This window comes from Sycon ciliatum, chromosome 8 (genome assembly GCF_964019385.1).
Source record: "Sycon ciliatum chromosome 8, ocSycCili1.1, whole genome shotgun sequence".
In the NCBI taxonomy this organism is placed as follows: Eukaryota; Metazoa; Porifera; class Calcarea; order Leucosolenida; family Sycettidae; genus Sycon; species Sycon ciliatum.
The window spans coordinates 28,525,712-28,549,719 of NC_088650.1; the positions used below are offsets into that span (position 1 = coordinate 28,525,712).

General features: G+C 48.3%; 1 protein-coding gene across 4 annotated transcripts in view; it reads right to left on the reverse strand.

Moving 5' to 3' along the window:
- The window catches only part of LOC135822600 (uncharacterized), a 30,674-nt gene that overhangs the window by 2,258 nt on the left and 4,408 nt on the right, over nt 1-24,008 (reverse strand). For 3 of the 4 annotated variants that reach the window (XM_065335412.1, XM_065335413.1, XM_065335411.1), the window contains exons 2-21: nt 21,309-23,015; nt 19,855-19,930; nt 15,683-15,766; nt 14,908-14,988; nt 13,370-13,419; nt 12,851-12,944; nt 11,489-11,642; nt 10,316-10,385; nt 9,755-9,832; nt 9,494-9,559; nt 9,024-9,080; nt 7,316-7,485; nt 5,602-5,659; nt 4,984-5,112; nt 4,527-4,628; nt 3,312-3,345; nt 3,013-3,078; nt 2,539-2,585; nt 1,214-1,255; nt 482-569 (exon numbers count right to left, since the gene is read on the reverse strand). In XM_065335412.1, the coding sequence (XP_065191484.1) occupies nt 482-569; nt 1,214-1,255; nt 2,539-2,585; nt 3,013-3,078; nt 3,312-3,345; nt 4,527-4,628; nt 4,984-5,112; nt 5,602-5,659; nt 7,316-7,485; nt 9,024-9,080; nt 9,494-9,559; nt 9,755-9,832; nt 10,316-10,385; nt 11,489-11,642; nt 12,851-12,944; nt 13,370-13,419; nt 14,908-14,988; nt 15,683-15,766; nt 19,855-19,930; nt 21,309-23,015 (3,253 nt within the window). The remainder of the gene's footprint in view (nt 1-481; nt 570-1,213; nt 1,256-2,538; nt 2,586-3,012; nt 3,079-3,311; nt 3,346-4,526; nt 4,629-4,983; nt 5,113-5,601; nt 5,660-7,315; nt 7,486-9,023; nt 9,081-9,493; nt 9,560-9,754; nt 9,833-10,315; nt 10,386-11,488; nt 11,643-12,850; nt 12,945-13,369; nt 13,420-14,907; nt 14,989-15,682; nt 15,767-19,854; nt 19,931-21,308; nt 23,016-24,008) is intronic. The other variant, XM_065335414.1, reaches the window with a different exon arrangement.

Sequence of the window (24,008 nt, forward strand, 5' to 3'; positions counted from 1 at the left end):
GTGCACGCACGCGCACGCGCACACACAAAGTACAGATTAGCTCGGCACTCCAGGGAACTGAAAAGGGGGAAAAAAAGTCGGAAGAAAAACTGACTGCAATCAATATAATTGATTCGAACTCTTCGAAAGAGTTTTTTTTTTAATGAACTGCAGTTTGTCCGGTTGAACATTTCATCTACAGTCGATGACATGGCTGCACAAATCGCTGTCAGAGGGACACTATATACGACGAAATATCAAATTCCCGGCGAATATCCCCGCAGCATATGCAGCACACGCAGTCAGACTAGACTAATCACGAGAAGTTGAGAATTTACTCTAAAGAGAAACTGAGATTCGAGCTCAAACGAAGGCTGCACTTCAAAGAACACACAAACGAGAGAGAGAGAGAGAGAGAGAGAGAGAGAGAGAGAGAGAGAGAGAGAGAGAGAGAGAGAGAGAGAGAAAGAGAGAGAGAACAAATTGAAGGAATTACCCTTACCGAGAGACGAAGAGGACACATTCAACGGATCGCAGCGCTCTTGTATGAACATGTCGAACATCTGTGTCTGGGTGAAGGCGTTCAAGAACTGGAGCAGAGCAGCACATGAACAAAACAAGAACACACACATGCATGCACGCACGCACACATTCACACAATATCTTGTAAGACAGACTGCAGTGACAGTGAGTAAAACTAGTATGTAGTAGTACTTACACGTGCAGTGAAACTCATTCATCTCAGAATCATCTGCGCAGCATTTCGTATGTACGTTGTAACCAACTGGCCACCATGCGACTTGTACATGAACCACTTTGAAGTACACATTTTCAGTGCCGTATTTCGCCGAATATAAGTCACACCTTTTTACACTAAACTTGAGGGCCAACAAAGGGGGTGCGACATACAATCGAGCATGATTACTAGTACTATTGAAGTGAGTATATCAGAACGATGTGATAATTATGAAAGTGGAAATGAGGGTGCGACTGGCGATCGAGTTCGACTTACAATCGGGGAAGTACGGTATATGAAATTTTAACAGTGCATGTACAGTACTGACCAAAGAAATCCAACCTCATGAATAAAATAGCATTGCCGGGCGCTACGCAGCCCTAGCACTACACATACTGGTCTGTGCACTCTATAGTGTCTAGCGCAGCGCTACTTTATTCATGAGGTTGGATTTCTTTGGCCAGCACAGTAGGTTGACAGGGAGATAACCGTTCTCACCTCCGCACAGCTCTTGTGGCCGGACTTGACGAAAAGCGGGAACTGGACAGAAGGAGAGAGTGCATACAACACACAGTGCACACACATCCACATTTGTTGTTGAATTTGCCTCGGTTTTCGTCTTTGGATCTGATATTCAAGCTCCGGCCGTTGAGGATCAGCAGCGGATGGTCTCACAAGTTGAAGCATACTCTGCAAGCTACCACTGCCACCACCGACATCTCTCTTCCCTGTTTGCTTCCATTCTACTCTACCCCTAGGCAAATTCCAATTGATTCGGCCGCTGTTTCAGAGGTCATCTTCATTTTCCCATGCCAGTTCTACCTTTGCCAGGGTATGCATGCCAAGGGCCCGCATGGCATTGCTTCATGCACTTGTATTATCCCCTCGCCTACATGCTAGTCGTACAGTGCATGGGTTGTGCAGGCCTGGGTGGCCACAATAGGCCTTATGCACGTTGTACAGATGCACGAAATCCCGTAGAATCCCGTAGACCCGGTTGGGTGTTGAATGTGCAGGACCCTATTGTGTTTATTGCTATTTCCACAGCGAAATGGGCCCTGAAGGCATTTCATACGAACGCTTTTTCGACAGTGATCTAGCGAGTCGTTAGTTCAATCCCAAAGTGAAGAAGCTGGAAAAGTGATTGTTCGCCGCGAATTATGAGGCTAAATGGGTCAAACACGCATGTATAGCACACAATGAACACCCAACCGGGTATGTACACACCTACGGCCCTAGTACAGAACTTCCTACATCTGTACAATGTGCATAAGGACTATACTGATCATAAAAGTGTGCGCATCTCAATATTAGTCATGCTGTTCAAACCTTCAGCAGAGTGCATGTGTCAGCTTCACTACCTGATCATTCCTCTACTCAGCACTGTGGTGCACATGACAACCTGGTACCGTAAAAGTCCATAAATAAGTACGTATTTACTTTCGAATTTAGTGACCACACCTGTACTAACTTTCGGGCGTGTACTGACTTTCGGGCACGAACTAACTTTCGGACCTGACTTGTGTGTAGTGGAGAAGTCATTTTCATGTAGATGTACATGCTACGTGCTGCGTGTGTGCACCGTACCGGTACTTATTTCGGGCAGAATGTTTATCAGGCTTGACTTGACTTCAACAGACAGAGCCAAAAGAATGAAGGGGGTATTTCTTTCGGGCAGGTACTTATTTACGGACTTTTACGGTATTTGAACAAAGAACTGGCACTGAATATTCAAACCACCTAACGGGTCTTTCCAAGTGCAGCAAGACTGCAAAAGCATGTAGCCATTTCTTAGAAGGCCTTGATAGCCAAAATTGACTTACGTCAAACTCAAGGTCATCCGACGACTTGAAACATTTCCTGTAGTGCCCTGTACACAACACGCAACCAACACACAGCACAACATTAGAACGGGAAACTGTGACCTTGCTGTGCAGAACGTATGACCCACCACAGAGACACACACACACACAATGAGTGAAGACAATGAGTGAAGACAGAGAGAGACACACACAGACCGAGAGAGAGAGAGAGAGAGAGAGAGAGAGAGAGAGAGAGAGAGAGAGAGAGAGAGAGAAGAGAGAGAGAGAGAGAGAGAGAGAGAGAGAGAGAGAGAGAGAGAGAGAGAGAGAGAGAGAGAGAGAAGAGAGAGAGAGAGAGAGAGAGAGAGAGAGAGAGAGAGAGAGAGAGAGAGAGAGAGAGAGAGAGAGAGAGAGAGAGAGAGAGAGAGAGAGAGAGAGAGAGAGAGAGAGAGAGAGAGAAGATGAGCACCAGCACAGCAGATAACAACAACTCACCCATTGATTGAACAAAGAAGTTCAAACAAGCTGACACCATGGCATTACCAGGTGATGATTTCGCATCTGCAAGAGCACAGGGAGAACATAAACAATGGGTTTCAGCATTATTTTGTGGCAAACACATCAACATACTAACACATACACAGGCATGTCTAAAGTAATAATGGTGTTGATAAAATACTACATTGCCCCTTCAGATCTTCACTGCGTTTAGTGTTACATTGGCCTGACTTTGTTTGACTGTACAGTGCACAGTAGATCAAATACATCAATTAAGTTACTACAATTAAACTAACCAGTTGCATCCTTGGACGACTTATACGCCACTTTCTGGAAAGGGGACAAGAACAGGTGAGAACAAGAGAAAAGCAATCACTGGTGATCGAGCGACACCTCTTCACAAATAGCCTTTGTATAAGCTGATTGCTAGCTTACGACACGAATTACCACCATGAACTGGTGCCATTGGGTTCTTGCGATTTGCCGGCATTTCGTTTCCTGCAGGTGAAATGTCAGTTTAATAGGTATTGCTGGTCTATATCACATCAAGGTCGGGGTGGGGGGTGTGGACCATTCTCACCTCTGCACTGTACAGCTCTTATAGCCCCATTCATTAGAAAACATCGGTGACATGAGCCTGAACAAGGGCCGCTGTGGCACTGTCCCGCCACAGCATGGTGGCAACGAACATTCGGCACATATTCATTTTCGGTTCTTTTCGGCCTGGGCATTTTTGGGCGAACATGTGTTGCGGCCGAAATTTTGTTTTGCAAGGGTCAGTGTGACATTGTATATAGGCAGCAGCAGTACAGGCCAAAATGTGTTTTAGCCCTGGGAGGCCGAAAATGGAACACGCCGAAAATGTGTAGACTTACAGACTTACAGTAAGCCAGGCTGGCTGCAAAGTGGAAGGAAGGCCAGACAACTGAGCAATCCTACAGCTTCAGTGCTACTCAATGAAATCGGATCACGCGAGTCAAGTACGCGCGGGGCGTGTGGGGAAAGTCCCAGACTTGTGAACACTGGACAGTGAGCGGATGCAGGGCGAAAAATTGACTCGCAAGATCGGACTTCATTCAGAACGCACCGCAGTCTTTAGGGCGATGCACAATAGCACTTCTGCAATGCGATAGGCATTAAGCGTTTTTTTTCTCGCATCATGCGAATGGTCTCTCGCACAATGTGGAGCACAATGCACAGCAGGTCACAGAGAATCCCTGCATTGAACATAGTCCAAAACTGCACAAGAGACACAGCTCGCAAAGTTATGGGCACGTGTCGTGCAGAAAGTGATGCACATCATTCGCCACTCAACTTCCCGGGATGCGCTCTACAAGGGAGCTGCGACAACCAACAAGCAAAAAAAGTTTGAAAAACTGTAGAAAATGTGTCATCACATCGCTTGTCTCTAGTCGTGTCGCAGAAATGATACGGTGCATCGTGCTTTAGACAGTGCCAACAGCCTCCAGCAAATTTTAGGGCGGTGAGATGCATGAGTGTGTCAGACTCACCAGCGCTGATTCTAGTTCCGATCTCATCTTGTTGGGCATGAGGCCTACGTCGTTGATGACGTTCGTCAAGAACTTCCCCTCGTCCAGGTCAACGATTATCACCTAATGGAAACCAGCACAGTGCAACACAACACCCCCGTATCCATTTACTTTCGGAGAATCCTTCAAATAAATTCTAAATGAAATGGAATAAACACAACACACCCACACGTACACACACAATTCACACAAACAAGACAAGACATGCAGGGTGAACACAGCTCCCAAATACTATTATTGGTCGTGCAAGATCTGAAAATAGATTAAACAGAAGGTCGATCCAAGCAGTGAGCACCCAAAAGGGTCAAAGAATTTACTTGTACAGCCACGGCCACGGCCACAGCAGCAGCCACAGCAGCAGCAGCCACAGCAGTAGCAGCCACAGCAGTAGCACCGCCAACAACAACAGTTAACGTACGTTCTCCTCGATAGGTAGGTCCTCATCCGTCACCTTCCACAGCGACGACTTCATGACACCAATGATGTATGGCAGTGGTGAACAGCAGATGTCGGTCAAGCTTGCTGGCAAGACCGGGATGAACACATGCTACGGGCCGTATGGGACAACACGAGAAGAAGAACGACAGCACAATAGAAGACGCTATTATGAAAGTGATGGACTAAAGTGGCAGAAGATTCTGTCGTGAGCGTTGTAACTGCATACCAATTGGAATTCGAAACAACTATTTCAATTGGACATAAATTAAATTCTCATACCAGGTCTTTACTTCGTAGGTGCTTGAATCCAGTCATGTTTGCCACAGCTCAGATTGTTAGCCTTTTTCTCTAGCTGTCACAATCAATCACGCCATTCTAAGGAATACGGACGGTCTGGCTTCGAACTGTTTCCCAGCCAACCAAACACCCAAATGTCTAAACTTCGTTCCAACCAATTTACCCGGTAATTGTACATTGCACGTGGTACATGTACTCACATACCACAAGCGAGTACCAACAGCCAGCAGAACACATCATTGCAGCAGTAACCATGGTAACACTGAGCACTGCATGACCCCGGTTCTGTGAAGCCACTCACCTGCCACTCAAACGGGTAGAGTAGAGCCACGCACGCTAATATGCAGCTGGACAACGTACTGCCAACAGAAACACACGCACGCACGCACACACACACACACCATTGGACCATTGGACACCCATCGCCGGAGGCGATGATAGCGATGCTACAGCAGAAGCCATAGCAACTTGTGCTGGGATTGCACCATTCAACAGCTTGCAAGGCTGAAGAATTGGCCGCCACTATTCAGCCTGGTCTACACCACACAGCTATGAAGTGGCTTTTTCTGGCCAGTGAATCCCTACTTTTTGGTCTTTTTTATTTTTTTCCCTCACACACATCACACCACATACTCCGGCATGCACTGGCTGTTGGTAACCACCCAGGAGAATGAAAGAAAAGTCAGGAAGAGGCTGAGAAAGAGAAGAAAGACGTGTGTGACCATAATCGTCGGGAATCGAACCCGCAACCTATCGATTGGAAATCGCTATACATACCACTGCACCATATGGGACACACACACAAGAAATGCACGTGCACAAAAACGGTGGTGAGCTGAACGCATCAAGATGCACTTCACGTGAAGAAAAGACTCGCTGCAAAGCTGATCAAAAACCCAAACTGACCATGAAGAGCTACACAACAGTAAAGAACTTTTTCACAGAACAATTCTTAAACACACCGTAAACTGAACAAGGTACAACTGCAAGGATTTCCTGACAGAAGCTGAGAGTGATCAAAGCTACTCGAAACGGATACTGGGATAGCAAAGTGCCGAAGTACGACAATACGTTGCGAGTCTCATTGAAGTAGCTGCCTGCACGGCTAGTGTAAGCACTAGACACTAGACTGTGCCGCACAGTAAAATGTGCCCTCACAACTAGCCAGCGCTCAGCACTGCATGGCTTTAGCAGTAGGCACACAGGGCTGCTGCACACCCACCACGCTACAAGTGCGGTAAAGCCGGTGTTTGCCGGACCCTGCACCAAGCAGAATCCGGTATCGACCGGGCAAATTTTCATGCACCAAAGTGCTGTGGATCGAACGTGCATCCCGGGAGCGAGCGGAATCCTGTCGTATCAGGCCAGTTTCTGCTGCACCAAGGGCGTCCGGGTTAGGGCAGGTTTTACAGTACTCAGGCCAGCATTGTGTTACTTACTACATGTACAGTGCTGCTCAAGGAAATTAGACCGCATGCGCCAGGCAGTACCAGGCACTGTGCAGCCCCAGGCCTGCAAAGACCCGACTGTCCTCTGGTGGCGGAAGCTAACTTATCCATGAGATTGGATTTCATTAATTAACCAGCACCGTAATGTGTGGGCAAGCGTGTATTTCCCGCCATATTGCCAGGTGTGTATTTACCACCATAATGCCAGGTGTGAATTTACCACCATATGAACCAACCATAAGCACACCTATAGTGCGTTTCAAAAGTATAGACCTCTAGACTTTTTCAAATAATTCAAATTTGGTTTGAGCTTTTTGAGAAATTTCTTCGGAATATTGCTCAGGCAGCTCCTGCAATTTTTCTTATGTAAATTTCTAAGCGATTGGATAACAGACGCCCAATTTCGAAAATGTTATGCACAAAGTGATCACAGATTATATGTGGTATAGATGCTGGCCTAACGGTTTTTCGAAACCAGAGGTCTAGACTTTTGAAACGCACTATAGTGGTGTGGCATGATGGTACTAACAGTACAGTTGACATGTACAATCGAGGAGCAGCTCTCACCTCAAACGCTCCGCTGTAAAGATCAGGTGCCGCTCCATGATGATCGCTGCAAATATTTTCAGCAGAACGCCGCACGGAACCTTACTCGCCAGCGTGTCGAAGTCGACATGTTCCAGCCACAGCGAGTCCTTGGGACGCTTCAGAACAATGGTCTCCATACCAGACACGGACTGTGAGAAACAGAGCATCAAATCAGAGACAGTGAAACCGCGTTAGAAAATACTCACACCCACGCACACCCACCCACACACACACACGTGCAATAAAGACTTGCCCAGGAGGAACTCTAAGTATTTGTATGTGAAGGTAGCAGCTACCAGGGTAGTGCTCAATACGGACAGTGCAGACAGTGCAGAGCTGTGACACGTCCACAGAAATGGTCCGCTGGACGTTCACTGCTAGTCTGGGTGTTTTCAGTAAGTTTGGCCCATAATTGCTTTGCAAGAAACTCTCAGTAGCAACCGGCAGTTCCAGCAGACAATTCCCTAGCATATGCCAATAGGCCAAGTACATATACATATATATTATAAATTATAATGGTTTCCTTCATTGGTTATATCAATGTTCCTCTGTTGCTGCATTCAAGTACAGTAAAAGCTGTAACTAAAGACCACCGTGACTAGCTAACAGCCTGGTACTACAGACCACTGTGACTAGCTAACAGCCTGGTACTAAAGACCACTTCGCCAGGCACGGACGGTCTCACATTCATATATGGTTGTGCGGTGCACACCTCTAACTAAGGACCACCTGCCACTAAAGACCGCTTTCTCTGGCCGCAAGGGGTGGTCCTTAGTCACAGGTTTCACTGTATGATCAGCTGGTGGTCAGTGGCATAAAGCTGCTGCTGAAAGAGTAAACATGATGGGAGGGCTAACTGCCTTACACTACATGTACTGTCGGGCGCCGAAGAACGGCCAGGCTAAAATTTCACAAAGCACAGCATACCAATGTATACACGGTGACTCAACTGTGCATAGACTGTAACACATGAAATAAGAGCGGTCTAGGCCAGGAGGCTGACCGCCACAGTTCTTCAGCGACCGACAGTACTGTATGCCAACGTAACATGCATTGATGTCTCAGTTCTAATTGAGCAAGTCTCTCATGGGATATTAGTCAAGCTGCTCACCCGAAAGAACTGCATCTTTCTGTAGCCGAGACATGACGACTGTCACTCTCAAAGCAAAAACCAACATGCGCTGGAGTGCTAGAATGACAGTGCTTTATGCTGGCAACAAAGAGGGCCAGAAAACCGATAGTACGGCCATCGCCAAAAAATCCGACCAGCACTCTACTGTAGTGTATGGCACACGGTATGCATGCACTACCGCTGCACATGCATTCAGTCAGTGCAGTGCTGGTACAGTCAGACCTCGCTTATACGGTCCTCTTTTGTCCGGATCCCTCGCCATCCGGAAGAAAATCGTCGGTTACCGATTTACAGCATATGGCATGCATCCATACAGTACGTGTGTTCGATTATCCGGTTCCCTCGCCTATCCGGATATTTTTGTGGGAAACAGATGTGTGCGGTTAAGCGAGGTCTGACTGTACATGCTACCATGCTAGCATGTAGCACCGACGTAACCCCGTACCACACCACCGTATCGGCACTGGCCGGATTGTTTGGCGACGACGACTCTACACGAGGAACACAACAATGGAGGGAACCGCGCGCACATGAAGTCGCCGAGTTCACACTTACGCCGAAGGCTGTCACAACCACCTTGCGACCAGGTCCCGGGAACGGCTTGGCTTGCACCTGGACACGGGAAACAAAGCACAATCGTTTAGCCCAGTACAGTGCTGCACTTCACATACACACAAACACGGCAACGCGTTTCAAACTGCTTCAAAACACATTTATCAAATCGCTTTTATGAAATTCAACTACGACCAGCTGATGGTCAGCAGCATAAAGCTGCTGTTGAAACAGTGAAAACGATGGGAAGGTTGACTGCCTTTTACGGACATAACATGCATGGATGTCACAGTTCTAATTGAGCAAGTCTCTCATGGGATTCTAGTCAAGCTGCTCACCCGAAAGAACTGCATTTTCGTGTAGCCATGACATGACGACTGTCACTCTCAAAGCAACGTCAACATCTGTTGAAGAGCTAGAATGACAGTGCTTTATGCTGGCAACAAACACACATCACTATCACTCGGACTTACCGCTTTGAGAAAGGCGAACACGGCTGAAGAAGACCGGGCAAGCCTCTGCTCCACTTGGTCGAGAATCTGACACACAGCAGGGAGAAGAAGAGAAGACAGCCCAGTATTGATGACCATCCTTTCCCAGGCAACCATTCGAGGCAAAGGCACAACATTGAGGGGGTTGCAAACGAGAAAGTATAAAGAGAAAACTAACACAAATTGCTGTGATATGACGAGAATATTACTTTGCTTCTTGGTCAAGACTGCCACTTATGTTACCTTGGAGTAGAGCGAGAAGCATCCTAGTGGACTGATTAGACAGTACACCTCAGGTAGACATGGCGTACTCCGAGATGGCTGTGGACAGGTTAGAATGAAAACGACGACGACGACAACAACGACGACGAAAACGACGACAACAACAACAACAACAACAGCAGCAGCATTGTGAGAAGAACAATTTCCATCAACCGCAATAACAGCAAGAGCGACGAATAAGTTCCTGTCACGATGCGGTAATTTTCACCTGTGACTGGTGGGATGTATGTGTCTCGCGGCTGAGATTCAGGTACATGACAACAGACAAACCCAACGAGGCCACTCGACTCCTCCGCCACAATCTGCTATTCCCGCGCTAACTATCAAACACTAGAGTGAAGTAGCAAAGAGAGGAAAACTAAAGGGGATGCAGCTAATAATACTTCAAGTGCACAGAACCTTTCTTCATTCCACCCAGCAGCACGTCAACCAGGCTGTGCTGGATCATGTATACGTCATATACTACATTGATGCCCACTACGGGAAAAAACAACAACCAACTTAAAAGTTCCCTAGACTTACCAACAGCCTTCGGCAGTAACCGAATCGCTTGCTTCCACCAATATCGGTCAGAATAAACGAAAAGGTTTCACTGCAATCCAAACAATAAAACAACAAAAAACACGAAACATGCTGCTATAGTGAGAAAGACAATTATCACCACATGATATTGGACAGGGCAGTATGTAAGCACTAGGGGTAGTATGTAAGCACTAGGCCCCCACTCCCCGTGTCTTGTCCCCAGCATGCACCCTGCACTCCAGTGATCCCGTCAACTGCATGTACCGTTGACCCCATACCCATACCGTAAAAGTCCGTAAATAATTACCTGCCCGAAATATTACCTCCTTCATCCTTTCGACTCTATCTGTTGAAGTCAAGTTCAGCCCGATAAACATACTGCCCGAAATAAGTACTGGTACGGCTCGCACATGCAGCACGTGTACATCTACACTCAGACCTCGCTTATCCGGTCCTCTTTTATCCGGATCCCTCGCCATCCGGAAGAAAATCGTTGGTTACCGATTTACAGCATATGTCATGCATACATACAGTATGTGTGTTCGATTATCCGGTTCCCTCGCCTATCCGGATATTTTTGTGGGAAACGGATGTGTGCGGTTATGCGAGGTCTGACTGTACATGAAAATGACTGCTCCACTACACACAAGTCAGGTCCGAAAGTTAGTGCGGGTGCGACCACTAAATTGGAAAGTAAGCACGTACTTATTTACGGACTTTTACGGTAGCTCCTGCACCCCGATCCTGGAATGATGTATAGCCTAGTGACCTCGCACCAATAGGCCAGATGTTGCCGCATTCCCGTATCACACCGAATTCTCCGTTGGCCTGGGTAGCCGCTGCACATACGCGTATCATCCCTAATTGACCTCAAACCCAGGCAACCTTCCCTTACCTCAGGCCTGGAGAGTTTGATGGCAATAGGGGATATATCACCGTTGCCATTCGCAAATTACTCTTATTATAACTGGTCTAATTTGGGTAGAAACAATACTTTTGCTATTGAATTTGCAACGGCTAACTTTTTAGCCAGTATATTACTATAACCGCCAATCTTACAGCCGTTCCCTACCTTTACGCAATGTAGTGTAAACGTACAAAGATCCATTAGTTGAGGGTGTTAGAAAGGGAAACATGTAGAAAGCCTATGCAAAACGTGCAGTGCAAGCGCACCTTTTGTAATAGGTGACCGGCTTGGTCCACAGCTCCAGATCCGGGAAGCAGAACGCGGGTATGGACTGGAGGCCCTCATCCTTGCTGTCGTCCACATCCGTCAGCTTGGGCGGGAAGCGATACGACACTTGCGGTGAATACTTTCCAGACTCATCTTGATTGGGACACAACGATACGTAATGTACACCAATATGTCAGCTCTAAATTAAGGATACGCACATACAGTTCATTTAGCATCATTGGTCTATCAGAAATCACCAGTCAACATAGGCAGTCTCTCCACTTTTCGGGTAATGCGAGCAGATGGAGTAGACCTACAGTATACGCACTAGAAAAGAAAGAAAAAAAGCTCAGAAGCAAGGTAGACCAACGCATATGGCCGATTGGTTTCCAGGCCTGCCTGCGAATCATGAGGTCCCGAGTTCGAGACCCGCGCTGGTAGCAGGGAGCATGTAAAGACTTTTTATGCGTGGTGAACTGCGCCGACACCCACGGTCAACTGGGTACTCACAGCTCGGAGTGAGGGTAACAAGGATGCTGTTTACAGGGTTATGGGCCATTACACGCCCGATTGGTTGAGAGACTCACCTACTCTCCCCTGACTCACTTGTGAGGTCTGCATTTGCCACTAAGGTGTACAAGGCATAGGCATAGTGGTGGCCTGCGGAAGCGAAGGCTAGTTTGTGTGTTTCTGAACATTCAAGCGATGCCAACGCGAATCCCGCGAATTATTATTATTATTATTAAGCAAGGTAAACAAGTTTCTACACAGTAACACAGATAGGTATGCACATGTGTGTGATGGCACCGTGCACTAAAAATAGTCCCCCCCCCCCCCCCAGACAGGTATGCACATGTGTGTGATGGTACCATGCACTAAAAATAGTCCCCCCCCCCCCCCAGACAGGTATGCACATGTGTGTGATGGTACCATGCACTAAAAAATAGTCCCCCCCCCCCCCCCAGACAGGTATGCACATGTATGTGATGGTACCATGCACTAAAAAATAGCCCCCCCCCCCCCCCGGAGAGAGAGAGAGAGAGAGAGAGAGAGAGAGAGACACACACACACACACACACCATTGGACGCCCATCGCCGAAGGCGATGATAGCGATGCCACAGCAGAAGCCATAGCAGCTTGTGCTGGGATTGCACCATTCAACAGCTTGCAAGGCTGAAGAATTGACCGCCACTATTCAGCCTGGTCTACACCACACAGCTATGAAGTGGCTTTTTCTGGCCAGCGAATCCCTACTTTTTGGTCTCTTTTTTTTCCCCGCACACACATCACACCACATACGCACACACATACACAAACACAGGACCACACATCAGAGACTGAAAGTGTACACTAGGCTTACCCTTGACGAGCGAGATGACCAGGATATACTGGAAAAGAGTGGTTCCTCCCTCCATATCGTCATTGTCAGAGTCCTCTTCTTCCGTGCTTATAGCCTGTACACGCCAATACAAACACACCAAACGCCATCGGCAGGTGAGCCCAGTCGGAGACGTCACAAAGAAAAACAGCAATAGTGCATTTCATGCAAAATAACGCGAAAAGGTTTACGGGCAAAGGTAAGAAAAAAGGGGGAACCTCCAGTACGAGTGTCATTTCCAACCATTCTCATCTCTTTACTATAATCTCTACTCACCATAAACCAATGAAATTGACAACCACATACACATACACATGCGCGCGCGCGCACACACACACACACACACACACACACACACACACACACACAGTATTATTGTACATACATGTACACACACACGCGCGCACACACACACACACACACACACACACACACACACACACACACACACGTGCACACACACACACACACACACGTGCACACGCGTGCACACACACATACCTTTGCCGGAATAGGCCGTAGCTTCGCTCTGAAAGCATCATGACCCACATCTAAGCAAGAAACGGGACAAAAAGAAGACAGGCAGAGACAGATAAATAGACAGACAAACAGAGAGAGGAAGTGTGTGTGTGTGTGAGTGACAGAGAGAGAAAGAGAGAGAGAGAGGACCAGGCATGAAAAACACAGACAACAAACAGACACAAAGGCCAGACTACAATCGTGTAGGTTCAGACGAAAACAGTCAAATTCTTATCCCGCTCCAGCACACGGGGGAGGGGATGGAGTGAGGACACTCAACAGCTACTACTATTGAGGAAACTGTCAAACTGACCTCACATAACGCACATTGAGGACTGAAACAGAGACTCTCAAGCTCAAATTCAAATCAAATGCACACTGCACGCAAACTCTGCAGCACTACTCGCAGCACTACTTGCAAAGCGAGAAACTTTCACTAGAGATAAATTTCGCTATTTTCACGACCATCTCACATTCACAAAGACAAATCGCTGCGAACTGCTCCGTACATTGATTGTGGACAACACATGGTTGAGCTGAAGAGATAATTACAATCGCGAAAGTTTCTTATAGTGAGCCAGTGCAATTTTTGAAAACAGAAGATTTGCACGCCGCGAAAGTGTATCGCTTTACAGTATTCCTCAGAGTTGCCTGATAATAGCACGATGTCATGTGCATGAACCTCGGGGGTAGCACGACTATAAACTTGGTTCACCGTTTTCGTGTGCATTCCATGGTGGCAGACTTAGTGGAAGGCAGAGCACATGGAAGTGCTTAATTCTAGCACTGGGCATGAAGGGTAGAAGGTGTGGGTGTCACAGTGACCGTGAGGGCAATGGCAAGAACTTACACACAGCATGCACATAATCCCACACACGAACATATCCACACATACACACACACACACACACGAACAAACACACGAACAAACACACACACATACACACACAAACACACACATACACACACACCTCAGACCTCAGACCTGCCCATCGCGGAAGCGATGATAGCGAACAGCTATGTTAGACATAGCAACTTGTGCTGGGATTACACCATTCAACAGCTTGCAAGGCTGATGAATTGACCGCCACTATTTTTAGCCTGGTATCCACCACACAGCTGATTGAAGTGACTTTTTCTGGCCAGTGAATCCCTATTTTTCATTTTTCCATTTTTTTCTTTTTTCTTGTTTTCTTCTTTTTTTTCTACACACACACACCACACCACATACTCCGGCATACACTGGCTGTTGGTAACCACCCAGGAGAATGAAAGAAAAGTCAGGAAGAGACCGAGAAAGAGAAGAAAGACGTGTGCGACCATAATCGTCGGGAATTGAACCCGCAACCTCTCGATTGGAAATAGACTGCACATACCACTGCACCATATGGGACCACACACACACACAAACACACACACAAACACACACACACACAAACACACAAACACACACACACACGCACACACGCACAGTGACAATGAACAGGTGTGAATGAAGGAGGGTGACAAGCGCCCAATACCTGCAGGCACTCGACTAGCCGCTGCAGCAGCTGCAGAAGCAACAGGACCGTTGGCAGCGGTGGTGGCAGGACTTGGCATGTCTTCAGGCAAAAACAAATCACAGCCAGTGTAACAGAATTGGCGCAAGGGCAACCAATGATTTAACATGCGTGTGAAATTCACACACACACACGCACACACACACACACACGCACACACACACACACACACACACACACACACACACACACACACACACACATGCACACACACCTTTTGTGATCATTTTGCACACACATGCACGCGCGTGCGCACACACACACACACGCACATGCACACCACACACGCACATGCACACCACACACACACGGACACACACAGTGAGAAGAAAGTCAGGCACTACTAGTACATTCCCTGACAATCAACTTGGACCGTATCTGTGTACTGTGAAGTACAGTCAGACCTCACTTATCCGGTCCTCTTTTCTCCGGATCCCTCGCCATCCGGAAGAAAATCGTTGGTTACCGATTTACAGCATATGACATGCATACATTCAGTGTGTGTGTTCGATTATCCGATTCCCTCGCCTATCCAGATATCTTTGTGGAAAACGGATGTGTGCGGTTCTGCAAGGTCTGACTGTACTGTGAATGTATGTATCTATTACAATTTACAAGACACGCATGTTGGTGACACGAATGAAGAACACTCTCTCTCTCTCTCTAATCCAGCCTCGCAGTTTGATCACACGCATCCAGGTACTTGCAACGTCCAGGCAGTCTACGAGTTCCTTACCAGAATCTGATCCACGACGACCCCATGCATCAACCGGCGGCAGGGGTACTACCTTCTTCGTCACACTTGGATTAGGAGTGTACCCTGAAAGAAACAACATTCCATAGACATGCACACACACACACACACACATGTGATGAATTACAGCTCTTCAAACGATGACGGCGCGCGCGCTGTGCAGACGGAGCGATCGCATTGTGAAGCGAAGACACCGACTCACGTGACGGTAAGGAATAAAACAACGATAACATAGAGCTCTTTCTCTGGCGCGAGCTAAAACGTTCTTCGCATAGCACTCTTACCCAACAAATTTGTACCTGTGTTTATTTTAGTAAGAGGCTTATTACCCAAAAATTAGTTACAGCGCCCTCCAATGCCTCCCCACATACAACTCACAGATCAAATTTGTTGAATCACGCAACATAGTGCCACATTACTCCTAAGTTGTACGCTCAAAAGTCTAAGTCCATCGTGTATGTGTGATGTCGGTGGTGGGGTCAGTTTACCAAAAAAATACTGTACTGTTCAGACCCACGACCGCGTACAGTACGGAGTCGCGGAGTGTCAAAATCAACGTTTGGAAATTTCGGAAACATCTTCAGCATCCCCTTTCTGTTCTCTCCCGAACTACTTAGTATGAATTATTTCTGAGCAAAACGGTCGAACGATGAGAGGGACGCGATGTTACACACCAAACCGGTGCTGGAACAGCCAGACACTTGAACATCCTTGAAAACTACATTGTACTCGTCACGTCGAATTGATCCATCGCGCGCGAGAACCTGTTCGCCAGACATTACGTTGATTTTTTTCAACTTCACAGTCGGTTGCGAGAGATTCGACATGTTCAGAGTACAATGGAGTATCACCCAAGTAAACTCAGTTGCAGTTCTACACACCTTCGCCTTTGCTTTCGGGCATAACCTTGTAATTGCGTACAGCTCCTTGCCGTTTCAGAGCCATATTGCAAGAATCCTAACCATGGCCGATGCCTCCCACAGAACTTCCAACGCTCCTACGAGCGAAACAAATGGCGTCGCGAACGAACTACCTGGACAGCTCATTGCAATCAAGATCCGGGCGACGAGTGATCATGGTGATGACGAGGACGTCTGTCTAACATGCTTTACTAGTTTTAGGATCTGGGCAGGCTGTGTCGGAAGTGAAGAAGATCAAGGAAGCAACGCAACAAAAGAAAAAGAAAAGACAAGCAAAAGGCACATGCAGCAGCATGAGATTGAGAGCACGAGACCAAACGCACCCAACTAAAGTTACTTCCCAAGTCAAGATCAAGAAGCATGCAGGTACGTACACGTGCACGTGCAGAAAGCAGTGACGAAACTCAAAAAGACGACTTTCCTTTTGTAGTTTTGATCCGACCAAATCCGTGCCCAGAGCACGTGCACGTGCACGATGGGTCCCCCTAGCTAGTGCAAGTATGGCTAGGCCCCACATTGTACCTCCTTTACCATGTTTACCAATCGCACCAATTGGTCAAGGTTATGGACCCTGCCTTTTTCACAGTCGTCTGCCCAAATACAGACGGTGCTGAATGCCAGACCTAATCAAGGCCAAGGGCGGCAGAGGCATTAATTTATGGACAAGTAAGTTGTATAGTATTACACGCGTGCAGCTACAGGTAGTTGGAGTCTGCAATAACTGAATATGACTCTTCTGTTTTCCTACAGGGTTACCAGAAGACCTCCTACTGGTGCACGTCAACATGTCCTAGCAACATCTGGTTGGACTTTGCGATGAAAGGCCTGCTGGTATTCGTTTCTCCAAAAACAAAATGGATTGTGTTTCAAACAACACACTTCTGCACCGTACTTGCACAAATAGAATTGATGACGGCAAGAGTGCATAAGTTGGGGTTATGATAACCCCCAAGAGTGTGCAACTCCGGCTATGGGGTCTCGACGGCAGAACTTCACATCACGTGATGAACCCGTACACATTATTTGCACTCTGTGCATGATAGGTACAGGGTACAGGGTTGTACGCAACCCAGCTTTAGGTTCAACCAAGAGTACGTAACAAGAGTGTGCAGCTCGGATGGGTTGCTGTCACCTGTCCCTCCAGGAATCCGCGGACAGAAGTTGAAATTCTGCGCAGAATTCTGCGGCACAAATCGCTACATTATGCGGCGGATAGCGTGAATTCTGCGGCAATACTGCGGTATTTCTGCGGCGCTGCACCGGCGAAAAGACATGGCTATATGCTATGTACAAGTATCAATAAAAAATTTAGTGGTCGAAAACACACGATAGGCTCAATACAGTAAACGAAGAAAAATTGCAAAACTCCCTCGACTTTGAATGCAACAAAATAGCGACAGGACACTGCACTGTGCATCACTGCATGTGCATGAATATGAAGTGCGTGCTCGCATTGCCCCCAAACCGTGATTTTTCACGAGTCTGCGGTGAAAACTGTGAATTCCGCGGGATATTAAAAAAAACCATGAATTCCGCGGATTTTATCGCGGCCGCGGAAACGCGGATTCCTGGAGGGACAGTGTCACGGCGGAATTCCGTGATTACATCATTTTAATGATGTAGTGCGTACAAGCAGGATTCAAGCAGGTCTCTTTCTGCACAACTGCAGCTCAGTTGTACGCACTACGCCACTTCCCACCTCAAATCTGCGCCAAATATGATGTAATCACGGAATTCCGCCGTGACAGACACCCATAGCAGAAAATGCCCCAAGCTGCACACTCTGGTTTTCATGTACTCTTGGTTCAACTCTCTTGTGGTCACTATGTTTGCCAGCGTAACCTTTTTGAACCATGTCACGTGATGTGAAGTTCTGCCGTCGCACTCGCAGCACTGCATAGAGGTTGTGCAGGCAGTTGCATAGTCTTGCCGAGTCTTGGGGTTATGTACTCTTGATGACGGGAATGGTTACTGTTTGAGCACAGTGAAAATGTAAAAAGTATTTGACTCGTGCACACTAGTAAACAGTTGTGCACACGTAAAAAACCTGTATGTATACCACCATTTAATACCGGGTCTATTTTTTCTGCGCCGATGAGAAAATAATCAAAATATTCAGATTTCACATATCCGAAATAACCACCAGGCCAAAATCAAAACCCACACAAATGCAGGAGACAAGAGGTTGCTTCGCTCAATTTGCTGTAACTTGGAAGTTTCACCCACTGGACGATTAACCGACAGCCTAAAATCAAAACTGGTGCCTTGCACCTTCAGTAATGTTTCTGCCCGAGGCGGTATCACGGATGTTTACAGTCAGTACCAAACTGGCTGTGCAAGTCAAATTATTGGGAATGTTCGTCGCGTTTATCTTGGATCAGTTTGCAAGCTACATTCTCGCATAATATGGTGGGAATAGCAGGCGTTTGGGTTGTAGTCTGGAGTAGTCTTGCTGCTTTAGGGCCATGATTTCTGAGGAGGGATGAGGCACTCAACGTCATTTCGCGGCTTGTGGCAAACGTTCTGGTGTGCATCTTACCAATGTCGGCAGGACACCAAGAACAAACTGGAACTAGGACAGGTGCACAGACGATGACGAAGGGATCTCTCTCTCTCTCTCTCACACGCGCGCACACACACACACACACACACACACACACACACACACACACACACACACACAGCTATCAAAACAAGTCACTGCACATTTAAACTAACTTGGAGTACACACCACTGATCCGCGATCCGTGTGGTTAGCGTACAACGTTTCAAACCGGCACTGGCACCGGATATGACCACCCCCCCCCCCCCCCCCCCCCTCTCTCTCTCTCCCTCAGAGGCCAGTAAAGTAAAACCCTTACAAGTGCCCCTGTATGCCGAGAATCCGTAAGATGCATCCACACCCGGGAACGGATTCATAGCACTGTGTAGTCCACAGGCACAGGGACTACACACCTCAACTATTACGACCGGGCACGTACAACACAAACATGTTACGGGTCAATGTGCCCACCAGAGTGAACAGTTAGTAGTAACTTCCATTGTCATGGGGCACAATGGAAAGCTGGATATGAACATGCCTACAGTGCTGCTCAACGAAATCCGCTCAGAGCGAGTCAACGGCACGCCGGTCGCTGTGCAGCGCTGGACCTGCGAACACTGGGCTGTGAGGGCACGAACGCGACTCGCTGGATCGGATCTCATTGAGCAGCACTGTACATGCAATACACGTACCATTCGACTCAGTTGTTGCCGACGAATTGCCCAAGCCAGTCAGCTTCTTCACCAAGTTAGTAGGGCGGGCGTTTTTCTACGCAACGGAAAAGCGGAGAATCAAGGAAAAAGGAGATGAGTAATAAAGACTGGACACGAAACTAGCAGAAATGACCCCGGGGGCATCACGGTATCGTGAGGGCGGCCTTCAACGCATGTACTTGGATTACAACGTACAACGCCAAGAGTACAAATCCTCAAGAGTGTGTACGTGCAGTCTATAAGGTGTGCGACGGTGTAATTTCACAGCTTGTAACAGATTCGTACCCACTGACCGGAACTTCACCATTGCATCGCTTGGAAGCGTAGAAAAGATCAAGTGACTGACCACCACCATCTCTGCCTGGTACAGACTACACTGCACAACAACCTAGGAGAAAGTTTACCCAACCTACCAACTGGTACCAGTACATGCATACACACACACTCACACTCTCTCTCTCTCCCCCCCCCCCCCCCCCACACACACGCACACACTCTTTCTTTCTTTCTCTCTCTCTCTCTCTCTCTCTCTCTCTCTCTCTCTCTCTCTCTCTCTCTCTCTCTCTCTCTCTCTCTCTCTCTCTCACACTGTGACACACACACACATACACACACGCACACACACAATAAGAGGCGATTTACACGATGGCAGGATTCATCCCGTGTGTGATGCTGCCATGGAGATTCAGTCGCATGTACTCATATTTCGGCGCGAACGTATCCCGCGAGCTATCCCGGTACGGTCCCGGTGCCGTGTAGAAATGCATCCCGTGGCAATCGGTGGACAGTTTTGTACTACATGTAGTAGAGAGGTTTAGTACCAGGTAACTGATACGGGAACGTGGGTGATACACGAACAGTTCATGCAATGGACCCACGTTCCCAATGTTGTCTTTAGTCACACGGAACAAACAAAAGCATCAAGCGAAAGGCCAAAACTTGGTCAAAGACGAGCTTAGAAGCTCATCGAATATTTCGATTTCGTGCTTCGGAAACTTCTTCAGCTGAGCACCCTCACAGCTTGCACAACGCGCTCCATTCTGATTTTCACCCGAGCCTCCATGCACGGCATGTCGTGAATCAGAATATATATGTGGGTCACTGAGTATCATGTGGTACACACACGTAAAGTACACACGGATTACGTGGGACTAAACCTCCCTACTGGACGTGCATCCTGCCGTGTGAACGGATTTTCGCTTTTTCCAGTATCACGGCAAACTCTCGGGATCACGTGCTTCACTTCCCGGCGGGATGCACTGCCGTCGTGTAAATCGCCTCTTACAAGCACACACGCATACACAAGCATTCCCATACACACACACAGAGCAGCCGCAAGACGTGCACACCATTGCGCGTGCCTGAAGACAAATTCCGACAGCATAGGCACGGCAGAGCAGATGCTCCTGGCAGCTACAAGCCAGGCTCCTCACCTTCAGGTTCTTGAGAAGAGGAGAACCTCTACTCTCGGATCTGCCACCGCTATCGCTGTTGTTAGACGATCGCCGTGGCAACGTGGCAGAGGCGTCGGGGTACAGCGAGGTAGAACGAGTGAACTTCTCCTCGTCGTTCGTCAACGTATTCACGTGCTCGTCGGAGATGGATCGTGTCAGGCCAGGGCTGTACTGGCCGGCCAGGGAGGTGTCGCGCACATGCGATCCACCAGACGAGTCATGATCCAGAGAACTGGTGTCCGCTGAAAAAGACGGGCTGCCTGCGGTCGTAGTTGCTCTACCTTTGCCGAGGCGAGCGGAGCGGAACGAACGCTTCGTCGAGCTATCCGATGACAACGGTAGCAAAACAGAATCCGACGAAGTGACAGAGCCTTCCTGCCGCGGCATGGCTTTTGATGGTTTCTTGTTTGGCGGAGAGGGTGCCTTTGGTCCGTCTTTTTCTTTGGAAGTGCGACGACCCGATCGCCGCAGTGACTTGATCCGAGATTCAAATTTGGCTCTTCGAGAGTGCAAACTTTTTGCAATTGCATCGTCCGACTCCTCGGAGCTTCTCTTCTTGAACATGGCGTCTGATGAGGATGGAGTGTTCCTCACCATTAGAAACCCATCACCACTCTCCCTGCCGTCGCAGCTCTCTGTTGCTTCTATGTCGCTGTCGGAATCCACGGTCAGCCGATCACTGCCGGGCCTAGCTCTAGACACCTGGTTGCCGCGCAGGTTGGGCTGAGATGAGTGCTTGACGACCTGGCCGGGCGACTCGATACGACACTGGCGCACCACATTGTGACAGGACATGGCGGTGGGCAATGGCGGTACTACAGGCGGCAAGGCGCTGCTCGACTTGCGACCCTTGTCTATCGCACTGTCCGAGGTGGTGGACGGGCTGTGCAGCAGCTCCGGCGGCAACGATATTGTAAGGCCCAGCGGCGACGGTGGCAATGAAGCGTCCCGAACCGGCGACGTTCCGCACACGCCAATCTTGCGAGGAGGCTTGGCCGGACTGCGCTCTGGCATCGCCATGCTTAGCTGCTGAGGCCGCCCGTCGCTATTCGTTGCCGTGACTTCTGGAGAGCTGGTCGTCAGCGGAATACTCGAAGCAGCTGGCCCGTGGCCGAGCAGGTCAACTTTCAGCTTGTACTTGGCCGGTGGTTTAGCAGGTCGAATGGGCTTGCCACTGGGACAGGCAAAGCTGTCGTCTTTCGCTAGTTCAGCACTGGCACATGTGGTAGAGTTAGCCTTGACCAACAAACTACTCTCCGGGGATACATCGGACTGGTGACGGCTAGTATACCCGGGCGGTAGAAGTGGTTTCTTCGGCGGGCCATTGGAGTGCGTGGATCTATCTGCCTTCGGGAGCGGGGTGCTACAGGTCGAGGACAGGTGCATATGCGTAGCGTCTTGCTCTGCAAGTAGTGGCGAGGCGGACTTCAACGAGCTGTTCGTGGCATCGTCGTCAGCGGCACCGCAGCTCTGTTCGGTTGGGGACGGCGAGATTGAGCGGCGCGGCGGCTTCTTCGGCAAGTGGTGGAGCGGCTGCGTGGCCAGGCTCTCCGGGGAATCGTGGCCATTGGTGGCGGCGTACTCCTCCGGCGGTGTTAATGCGGCAGGAGAGTCGTCCGAGATTGATGCGTACTGCAGAGGAAGAGGAGGCCTTGCAGGTGGCACAACACTCATCCCGGCTACCACCTGCACGCGGGAAATAGCGCACACGCAAGTACACACGGACAGACAGACAGACAGACATACAGACACACACACATGGCTGTTAGCAAGACACACAGTCCTCAGCCTAAAAGGCCTTGCGAACTGCCTTCACTTCTAGCGGTCGGTAGACTAGACAGCATAACTTGCAAGGCTGAGGACCTGGAAGCCTACCAGCAAATAAAGCAATTGCTCAGTGACCTTGCCTACACAATACAATTATTTACAAGTATTAACAAGAGTGCATAAACAAGAGTATGCAACTGTGGTTATGGCCCAGTGCGCGGCGCGCTGTCTTCATTACGTAACTTGCCTTCATCACGCTCTGAAAGCATGCATTCAAACTCACAACTTCTCGTACGAGCCCATCCGTTTTCGCTCGGTTCGTTCCAGTACCTACGCGATCTCTGAATTCTGGCGCGTGAACTCCAGTTCCGTACGAAAGTTCATTTCAAACCAGAGGGAAAGTGCGGTGTTTGATTTTCCGCAGTGCGCGGACTGCAGCTGAATGATGTAATGAAGGCAGCGCGCTGCGCATCTGGCCCATAGAAAAGAGATCACAGTTGCATACTCTTGTTTATGGACTCTTGGTATTAAGGTGGCTGGGGCGGTACAACTTTTTAGGGGTCATTTTGATCACATTTTGACTGCATTTTTGAGTTTATCGGCAAGGTGGAGATGAAATTTGAAAATGTTTTCTGGTGAATCTCTGGAGAAGAGCCTTCTCTAGCCTCCTATAGTTTTATTTTTACTTTTGGACAAAATTTGAAAACGTTTTATGAAAGGTCCGTGAAAAAATAACACGAACCTTTCATAAAACGTTTTCAAATTTTGTCTAAAAGTAAAAATAAAACTATAGGAAGCCAGAGAAGGCTATTCTCCAGAGATTCACCAGAAAACATTTTCAAATTTCATCTCTGCCTTGCCGATAAACTCAAAAATGCCACGTACTATTTATACACGTAGTGCATGTGGGGT